A 10,942-nucleotide genomic window follows, 5' to 3' on the forward strand; every position below is an offset into this window, starting at 1 on the left:
ATTGAGAAATCAAGCCTCATCCAAACCAAATTAATTTGAGTGTCTTATTCAGCCAGTACAGGGCCAGGTTCAAACTATTTCAGTGTGAAATTTCTAACTACTGTCATCAGAGATGAGAGTGAAAAATGAAGTGGTTTGGTTTTAATTTTATTGTTTGCATATCTTTCCCTCTGCAGACCATACGATGGGAAGTCCCTCATAGCCATATCCAAACCACCTCTGGATAGGCAGCAATTAGGCCATCCTTGAGGAAGCAAAACATGGTCTTGGTCAGTTACCAGTTAAACCTACATGGATTTCACCACTGTTCTCCAAAGACAAAGGGGTAATGGTTTTAAAATAGAGGGAGGCAGATTCAGATTGGATATTAGGAAAAAATTTTTTACCATGAGAGTTGTAGAACACTGGAACAGGTTGCCCAGAGAGGTGGTGGATGCTCCATCCCTGGAGACGTTCAAGGCCAGGTTGGACGAGGCCCTGAGCAACCTGATCTAGTTGGAGATATCCCTGTTCCTTGCAGGGGGGTTGGACTAGATGACCTTTGAAGGTCCCTTCCAGCCCTAACCATTCTATGATTCTATGACATTACCGAAAAACTGGCATTAGTTAAGGACTCCTACAAAGTCTGGGGTTGGTGCCTGAGAAAGCATGTGTGTAATGGTCTCCTCAAATGCCAGGCACTGCAGAGCAAAGTGTACAAAATACTGTCCAGGAGCGGGACAGTTCCTTTTGAAATACCTGATTGGGTCTCCAGGTTTTTCTTTGGGCTTGAATTGTCCCTCTCTCTTCCACTCTTCTTTCTCGTGTCCCCTCCACCTGCCATGCTGCAGAGTAAAAGCAAGCAATGAAAACTTTGTCCTGTGCTTCTAGTGTCTATGTGGTATCTCGGACTTGAAATAAAAAAAAGGAGAATGTGGCCAGCTTCTCTGAGGCTGTACGTGTGTGTGTTTCTGAAGGACAAGCAGGAAGGTATGAGAAATCCAGAGACTGCAGTCCCACAACAATTTAATCTTCGTGCTCTTAGGGTAAGAGAAAGAGAACTAATCAGGAAAGAAGAATGTTTAATCTGTCAGAAGTTCAATATTTAATATTTAATCATCAATCTGTTGAGAGAAAAGAAGCACATTTGTATTAGTAAAGACCTCACCAGACTCATAATAGTGGCAAACCTCGAGCTTCTTCGTAATATTATAGATGAGACTGAACTGTGAAGTCACTGTTAAAGATGAGAAAGGCATCTCTCCATAAAATTGGATAGAGTCAGGTAATCACCAAAGTTTGACCATGTATATATGTATTTTCACTCATTTAAATATTTCCCCAGGACTTTTCACAGCTTGGGGCTTGGTACTGTTGGAACTGGTCCCAGCCACTTTTCACCTGCAAGACAAACCAGCACGGAAGAGAAAGTTAACATTTAATACCTAGAAGTGACTGGCCAGTCACATTTCTGCAGCAGGATGACTGTTCCTACTCCTCTTTTGAAGAGTCACCACGGATGATGTAATACAGATTTCTATCTCGTTTGGCATGCTTCAGCCAGCTCCATAAATCCTTCACTGTCTAGTCACAACTGAAGCTACACATGAGAATTAGAATAATTTTCCTTGGTCACAGGTGAGAGACTCTGCAGGTCTGGGGCACTCCACATGAAGGTGAAGCCAATTCTCCTTTTTTGATTTTCCTTATCTCAGTAGTGGTTAATTACTATTTTATTACCTAAGGCTTTGAGCATTTCGTTTCCACTGATTTCCTTTTTTGAGGGGCTGGGGGTAAGGAGGAGAAAAAGGGTGGGGGGCTGGAGAGTAAGAGAAACAAAAAGAAAATCTGCTTGGAGTTGAGACTAGAAACCAGGCCATAACATTCCTATTAGGATTAGTGACCATCATAGTGAGTGCTGGGTATTCATCTTCCTCCCTCTGATCTTCATCAAGGATATTTCCACAGAATCAGAAACACATCCAGAAAGGAAAATAAACCTCAAAAAAACCTTATGTTTAAGCCTATGACTGATTTTAATTTACATTAATTTTCTGCAGAAATTTGTCAACAAGATGCATCAGAGCTAATTATGTGCATAACTCTTCCTGGTGACAAACTCTCTCAAGTGCCAAATCTTGAGATAGTCAAACACCCTCTAACTCATGTTAGCAGGTGACTGAGTTTTATCAGCTATCAGAACCTATTCCAATTCTCTTTAAAAATTTAAAATTCATATTCTATCAATAGAAGAATGAAAAGATGCCCAGTACCAAAAGGTTACACATGAACATTTTTGAAAACTAAAGGGTTTCAGTAGCAATTTGAGAATGGCATGTGGAGCACAAAGCCTTGAAACATATCAGAAGACGATGAGGAGCTCAAGTTACTTTTTGTTTGGAAAAGGACTGCATCTTTGGTCACTCTGACTGTACTGAGATACGTTCCAGCCAGCAGTTTCATCCGATGAGGATACCCAACACGATTTAATATTTGAAACACATTAGGAGTGTTTTATTTAGCTGTATTAGGTATTTCATTAAAAGAAGGTGAAAGCATGAAACAAAAAGTTACGTTCTTACTCACCTATAATGCTGCCCAGCAGCTCTAAACGATCAGAGCCAAAAAAGAGATGAGCTTCCCCATTAAAATGAGCCACAACAGCTGGCATCCCAAATGCCTATTGACACCACGGAGATGAAACAGAGAATGTTACAATGAGAGAAAATTTTGCGGATGCATCATCAATCTTCAGGAATAAAAAGCAAAAACTTTCACTTTCCCCCCCCCCCTCCCCTTCTTTCCACCTTCTTCGTTCTTAAAGATGAGTCTAATGGAGCCATCAGAAAGTAGGGGACTCTCCAGAGCCTGTGTGCCCCTTTGAAGGAGCAAAAAAAGCAACCTCATAAATTCACAGTTTTATGTCAAGTAGTGATCCTGGTATCACTTGGTACTGGTCCTGTAGCTCCCAGTCCTTGTTGTCCAGCTGAGATGAGCTGAATGGGTCAACCTGGGTTTCCCAGGTGACAGTGTGATAAACTACCACCACCAGTGAGTTGGCATTCACATGCCTAAAAAGCAAAGACCACCTAAGAGAGACGGGCAATATAGTGCTTTCTAATCACCACCTTCATTGTTCCTTACTTCCTACTATTCTTAATAGGGAAGGAATGCACAGCTGTGATGCCAAATGGCATTGGAAGCATCTCACCCCATGTTTTATTGCTTCTTCTGTTGTCTCTTTCAGTCGGTTTTTCACTGCAGGGGATGATATCATTTCAAGTAGCTTCTGGGCAACCTCTGATGATAGCCCAGCCTGTCCTGCAACCTGAGAAGAGATGATATAATTAGGAGTACTCTAATGCTAGATATTCTAATTCCTACTGTGGTTTAATTAATTTCATCTTCAGTGTTAGCACTCAAGGTCTATTAGCAAAGAAATTACAACCCTTGAAGCACTTCTCGCACAATTGTCTTGCTGTATTCCCAACCCATTCGTAATTTATCAACTCTCAGATACAAAGCAGAAGGGATATTTTAAAATTCCAAGCCCAAATCTGCACTTTTTTTTTTTTTTTCCCCCCCAGGAGATCCTAAACAGAAAAAAAAAAAAAAAAAGACAAAGGGAAAAAAAAAGTTTAACCTCTGATCCAATTACTTAAGAGATAACTTACTGAAAAAAAAAAAATTGTTCTGAAAATCTTACTGTACAAGCCCAGCAAAACCAAACCAGTTTGTATGACAAATGTGGTCACAGAGGAAGTTTAAGTGATACTGCATGAAAGAGACTGTAACTCAAAGAGGTTCAACAGTTGCTAGTGTTATTACTCTATTTTTTTAGCTTCCTCTGTACCTCTGCCACACAGGGATGAGATAATGTGGCCAAAAGTAAAGGTCCAATGTCTATTGGGTAACATCAAAGTTACAAGTACCTATGTGAATAAAGTATTTCACAAAAAAAATGTTAACTTCCATGCCATCTACCTGAATGACACACCTTTTTTTTTTTCCTTAAAAAAACCCCAAAACCTTAAAAAATGTTTCAAATATTGCACAAAGACCAGTAATCCTGCACATGCAGGTGTTCAGGTATTTAACTGGACTGGGGCAGGATTCAAACACTTTGCTTGTGTAGTAATTTATGTGAAGTTACTGTTCACCGAAAAAAAAAGAAGTTAAAAAAAAGAAAAACCACTAAGGAACAGTATCAAGTAAACAACACTCAATTTTTCTAATTGATGTGTAAAATAAAGTCACTTGCACACACTCAGGTGAAAGAGCTGAAGCCCTCACCCAGCTTTGGATGGTGTTTTTCCACAAGAGAGGAAGGTCTAGTACTTGCTGCAGGGATGACAGACACAAGCAAACAAGGAGATGTCTACCTCTCTGCCGTGCTGAACGTAGGTAGATCCTCCCAGACCACTAAACAGTGACTAAATCACACACAGATCTTTTTGAGTATGAAGTTTATTTCTCTGAAGGAGCATGTCCTTGCTTTATTTAAATAATGATGGATTCAGAGTCTGCGCAAGGACTTTCTGTATATATTTATGGACTGGGTCTGGCTGGGATGGAGTTAATTGTCTTCACAGCAGCTTGTATGGTCCTGTGGTTTAGATCCGTGACCAAAACGATGCTGATAACTCACTCATGGTTTAGCTGTTGTTGAACAGTGTTTGCACAGTGTTTGTTGCCTTCTCTGTTTCTCACTCTCCCCCTGCAGTGGATAGACTGTGGGTGCACGAGAGGTTGGGAGAGGACACAACAAGGCACAGGACCAGAACTAACCAGAGAGACACTCCATGCCATATAACACAGCATCATAGATTCACAGAATGGGTTGGGTTGGAAGGGACCTCAAAGATCATCTAGTTCCAACCCCCCTGCCATGGGCAGGGACACCCTCCCACTACACCAGGTTGCCCAAAGCCTCATCCAACCTGGCCTTGAACACCTCCAGGGATGGGGCATCTACAACTTCTCTGGGCAACCTGTGCCATTGCCTCACCACCCTCTGAGTGAAAAATTTCTTCCTTATATCCAACCTAAATCTGCCCTCTTTCGGTTTAAAGCCTCAGGGGAGGTTAGCCACTTTTTGCTTGGGCACTGACTGGGCATTGGTCTGCCTGTGGGAAGTGCTGAGTGATCGCCTTTGCATCACTTCTTTTGTTTTCTTTCTCTGGCATTCCACTTCTCCTGTGCTTATTAAGCAATTTTATCTTGACCCACAAGTTTTCTTGTTTTCTTTTTTTCCTCTTCTCCTGTCCCATGGGGCAGTGGGGGGAAGTGAGCAAATGGCTATGTGGTGCTGAGCTGCCTACCAGGGTTAATGCACCATGGTTTAATTGCATCCTTCAAATCTTGCCTCTTGAAAAGATGAAATGCAAACTTTTGCCGAAATTCTGGTGAAAAAGGTGCACTAAGATGAAGTTGAAGTGCAAGGACTAGACTCTAGGGAAACAGCCAGACTACAAGTTTCAGGTTTCAAATAGGGATGCTGGATAGCAGAGACTAGTCATGGACAATTCCTCTCTTTTCTTCATATTCCAAGAACTTAAAAAAATAAAATAATGTAGAAATGGGAGCCCTTAAAGAGGATTTCAGGGTATGCTAACTTACACGCCATTACAACTTTTACTGTAATCCAAACAGCAAAAGAAAATACATCAAAATAGTACAATTTCCAAAAGGGCAACACAGCACTGAATTTAATAGTAAGGCTGGCTTCATCACTCCAAGAAAAGTCAACTTCCCCAAAGTGTTGCATTTCACCTGAAGATTTCATATGGCAGCAAAATCTCAATGCCTTCTGGAGACACTGCTCATACCTTCACTGCTGCTCATAAAACAGTATCAACAGATAATCCATTGTCCATCCTGGGTATCTCACCATATGAACTAACAAAAAAGGACATTCTGGTTCTGAGTGTCATTCAAAGTATGGCCAAAAAAAAAAAAAAAAAAATCATTTCAGAGCTGCTAGGGAAATCAAATCCACTTTTTTCTAGCTGCAATTTTTCAAAACTCTAAGTGATCCTTCGACTAAGCTGTTTTCATGTCTGTTACTTATCCAAACCATCAATAAGAATCTGTCTCAGAAATGCAGAAGTTGTAACAAAAAGGAGACACTTACAGCCAAAATATTCTCCGGCTGACTGATATCTTCATGCTGGTAAAAGAATAAAATAAGTAATTCAGTATTAAAGAGCAAAAGCTGAGCTCTGGTCTTAAAAGCAATTTTTCAAAGAAAAAGGCAAATTAAAGCTGACTATAAGCTAGTTCTTTTCTTGTAATAGCTCCTGAACTGCTATGACATTAAGTTTCCTGCTATGACTTCTAGTGAAAAGACATTTCCTTTCTCTTGCTTAAATTCCACATTTGAATGAAGTGGGACAGGAAGGGTGACAGAGAAAGGATCAAGAAGTTTGCTTCACAAAATACTGACCTGTGACCAAAAACGTATCCAGAATTCTCTAGATAAGGGTTCCAGGTATTGAGGTTGTGTCATATCAATGGCTGTGATAAAGCGCATAGCCCCAAGAGTGCCTGGGATCAGTGGGGAGACAGAGAAACGCACTGAAAAAGGCACAGGATCAGGAACAGAGATGGTCTGCACAAGTGCCACCTAAGAACAGCATGGTCTTAGAATCACAGAATGGTTTGGGTTGGAAGGGACCTCAAAGATCATCCAGTTCCAACCCCCCTGCCATGGGCAGGGACACCCTCCACTACACCAGGTTGCCCAAAGCCTCATCCAACCTGGCCTGGAACACTTCCAGGGATGGGGCAGCCACAGCTTCTCTGGGCAACCTGTGCCAGTGCCTCGCCACCCTCAGAGTGAAAATTTTTTTTCTTATATCCAATCTAAATCTGCCCTCTTTCAGTTTAAAGCCATTGCCCCGTGTCCTGTGACTACACACCCTTGTCCAAAGCCCCTCTCCAGCTTTCCTGTAGCCCCTTCAGGTACTAGAAGGCTGCTAGAAGATCACCCCGGAGCCTTCTCTTCTCCAGGCTGAACACCCCATCTGTAACAGTCCCCAAACATTAAAGCTTATGTTGATTCGCAGTATCTTCCACGCTAACATCATTCATGAGCATTTTTCCCCAGAAGTTCCGTTTATGGTTCAAAACACACTCAGAGAACACGAGGAGGCTGTGGACAGCAAATTAATCTTTACCTTCACTGTTACGGACAGCTCGAACCAGAAGTGCCAGAGTTGAAAGACACGAGCTAAGCTAAGTCTCTTACTTACTTTGACGAAGGACATGTTGCAAGCTGTCTTCTGAAATTCGTAGGGGCACTTGGTAGTATTCTGACATCCTTTTATGTCCTTCAGCATGTATTCCGCACGCTTGGGTAACATTGCTGGGGGCTTGTTACCTTTCAGGAAAAGTTTGAGATTTTCAGCTGTGTTATAATAACACTGGAACAAAACAAAACTGGACAAATTACACCTCATCCATACATGTGCCTAAGGAAGAGTAAAATTTCATATTGGCTTACTGAAACATACACAGCTTTTCCAAAGATAATACTAGAACTGATGATTTACTTTGGTTTTGCACAGATCAACCCTTTAAGTTTAGCAGAACCAGTTTTAAACCAAGGTACAGACGTCCTGGCAGGGATTTTTATTGCTTCAGACAGATGACCTTGAAGCTAAACTGCTAACGCACAGGCAAACAAACGTAGAGACTTGTTAATTTTGTGATTTATGAGTTGTAAGTCTCCTAAGTGATTAATTTATCCTAATTAGGCCACAAGTACTATTTTATGGCGCGCTTGGATCCTTCGTGCATATCACAAACTTCAAGCGTAGCACAAATTAATTCTAGTTCGAACTCAACGCCAGACTTTTAGGAAAACACTTTGTATCGAATTATTATTGTCCTATTTTAGAACTGACGAACTTTGGTAGGGCCTACGTCCCACAAACAGGACAAACACCACGGGGCTGTGTAGTGGCCACAATCTGAGACTCTTTGTGGCCGACTTCTCGGGAAATACCGAGTTCCACAATCCTCAAATTAATTTGTTATTGGTGCCAAAGCTGAGTTTACTGCTGGCTCCGCGGGCTTTGCACTCACTAAGAGTTTGCCCACCAGTGTCCTTCCAGGGCAGAAGGTATTTCCCTACAGAGCTCATCTCCCCACACAGCTTACCCGTTGCCTGCATTATGCCCCCAAGGAAAGCCGGACGAAAGCGCAGATCGATATTCCAGACGTGCCGGTACCGACAGAGCACCTGCAACGTGGAGCAGCGATGGATTAAGAGTCAGAGGGGATGTGCGCAGCCAGGAAACAAGCCGAGGCATGAAACAGACACCAGAGGTAAATACTTTTTTATTCGAGCAGCGATAGGCACAAAATCCTTTCCTACAGGCTGCCAGACAGCTCCGATCTCAGGAAAAGTGAAAGGACATGGAGCTGGTGGAGTGGGGCCAGAGGAGGCCATGGAGATGATCCGAGGGCTGGAGCACCTCTGCTATGGAGACAGGCTGAGAGAGCTGGGGTTGTTCAGCCTGGAGAAGAGAAGGCTCCGGGGTGATCTTATCGCAGCCTTCCAGTGCCTAAAGGGGCTACGGGAAAGCTGGAGAGGGGCTTTGGACAAGGGCGTGTAGTGACAGGACACGGGGCAATGGCTTTAAACTGAAAGAGGGCAGATTTAGGTTGGATATAAGGAAGAAATTTTTCCCTCTGAGGGTGGTGAGGCACTGGCACAGTTTGCCCAGAGAAGCTGTGGCTGCCCCATCCCTGGCAGTGTTCCAGGCCAGGTTGGATGAGGCTTTGGGCAACCTGGTGTAGTGGAGGGTGTCACTGCCCATGGCAGGGGGGTTGGAACTGGATGATCTTTGAGGTCCCTCCCAAACCAACCCATTCCATGACTCTACGACTCTATGACTGCACTGGTATCACGATTCCACAACTCTAAGCGGGGGTCAATAAGGAACAGACGGAGCTCGCGTGCGCCTGGTAAACATCAACCCTGTCCCGACACCAAAACGTTCGGCAGTAACTCCCGAACAACTCCCCTCCTCCTCCTCCTCCTCCTCCTCACCTCGAACCCCAGCCAGGCGTACGGCGACACCACATCGTAAAACAGCTCCACCACCGTCCGCCCCATCCCGGCGCCTCCCGCTCCGCCGCTCCGCCCTTCCGCTGCCGGCGCCGCCCGCCGCTTCCGCCCGCCGCCCCCCTGCGCCGGTGCCCGCCCCGAGGTGCCCGCCCCGGGCGGAGGCGGAGGGGCGGCAGCCCGGGGGCAGCCCGTGCCCTTGGCCGTGGCCGGGCGGCAGCAGCGGAGGCTCCAGCGGAGGGAAGGCGGGCGCTGACCCGACGGAGCGGTCCGGCATGTTTTCCCGGGAGCGCGGCTTCCCTGCCGGAGCCCGCGGAGGGGATGGAAAATGGGTTTTAAAAAAGAAAATTAAAAAAAAGTTTTGAAGCTCTTGCTGGCCAGGAAAATGGTGCAGTTACGAACCGTTCTGTCTAAATACGCTGACGTTATTTTAAAGACTTTTCTTACGCTGCCATCTAAAGCAAAGAACCGCTTTTTCTTTTTTTGTGTGTGTTTTTTTTTGTTTCTTTTTTTTTTTTTTTTTTTGTATTACGCTACACGCATCAATCAAATAATCTGTAACTCTGCTGCTGTTTCCTTTCATGACATGTACAAGTCCCGTCAAGAATATTCCAATCTCCCACTGAAGCATACAGCATACGGTGGCAAAATATTATCTTGCTGCTTCCTGTGAGTTTTTGCCACACTCCGTGAGTTTGTTTCACGATTTTCAGCATGGCTTGTGCACACACAAAGCACAAAGCCAGCTCCTCCAAAAGCACTGGGCTGATTCCATCATCTCTCGCTGCAGGTGACTCCTCATGTTCGGAGGCAATCACAATCTGGCTTCAGCAAAGGGAATTTCGTCTCCATGCTGCCTGATCCAAAGTGTGGTATGCTCCCCTACCACCTTCTTCCACCACTGAGTATTTTCTCTTTGAAGTAACTGAGGTGCATCTACAGACTCAGCTCTGTGGTCTTTACTTCCTCCCTTACATCAATGAACCATATGGAATACGTGGGGATAAATTCAGCTCTTGGATACGCATCTCTCACTGGGTGTTAGGGGTTTCCAAACACTCAAAAGCTCTGAAAATGGGCCTGTTCCTCTTCAGCTTTTATAATTATATTATATAATAACAATGATATAATATAACATTCAGCCTTTATAATCTGGAGAGTGTGAATGAGCGTTGGAGCCAGACACTCCTGAACTTCTTGTAGAATGTTCTTAGGGAAAATCTCCGTAAATATTTGAAAGAAAGGAGTCAAATCATTTGAGATCTCAAATTTGGCTCATAAGCCTTAATAAAGTTGCAGTGCTGTAATAAGGCGTAGAGAAACAATGGCAAACTGCAGCTGGAATGACTTGAGCAGTTCTTAAAAGCAAGGAATTAATTTTGGACCTTTATTTAAACAGTGAAGATCAGGAAATCATAGAATCATGGAATGGTTTGGGTTGGAAGGGACCTCAACGACCATCTAGTTCCAACCCCCCTGCCATGGGCAGGGACACCCTCCACTACACCAGGTTGCCCAAAGCCTCATCCAACCTGGCCTTGAGCACTTCCAGGGATGGGGCAGCCACAGCTTCTCTGGGCAACCTGTTCCAGGGCCTCACCACCCTCAGAGGGAAAAATTTCTTTCTTATATCTAACCTAAATCTGCCCTCTTTCAGTTTAAAGCCATTTCCCCGTGTCCTATCACTACATGCCCTTGTAAAAAGCCCCTCTCCAGCTTTCCTGTAGCCCCCTTTAAGTACTGGAAGGCTGCTCTAAGATCACCCTGGAGCCTTCTCTTCTCCAGGCTTCCAAAATATTTACAGAATACAAAATTTACAAAATCTTCCAAAGATTTACAAAATCTTTCAATTATTTACAGAGTCACTGTTCAATCAGGATACAAAAGCAG

General features: G+C 43.9%; 1 protein-coding gene across 1 annotated transcript; it reads right to left on the bottom strand.

Annotated features, from left to right (window-relative positions):
* Positions 1-896: 896 nt before the first annotated feature.
* On the bottom strand, positions 897-9,103 carry GSTK1 (glutathione S-transferase kappa 1). The gene is given in 9 exon segments (XM_086616788.1): positions 897-1,380; positions 2,566-2,659; positions 3,191-3,307; positions 6,113-6,148; positions 6,425-6,525; positions 7,233-7,307; positions 7,310-7,360; positions 8,143-8,224; positions 9,038-9,103. Coding segments are annotated over 9 exon segments (672 nt in total). The 3' UTR covers positions 897-1,330.
* Positions 9,104-10,942: the final 1,839 nt, after the last annotated feature.

The sequence above is a fragment of the Tauraco erythrolophus genome, chromosome 1 (assembly GCF_009769465.1).
Source record: "Tauraco erythrolophus isolate bTauEry1 chromosome 1, bTauEry1.pri, whole genome shotgun sequence".
NCBI classification, from domain to species: domain Eukaryota; kingdom Metazoa; phylum Chordata; class Aves; order Musophagiformes; family Musophagidae; genus Tauraco; species Tauraco erythrolophus.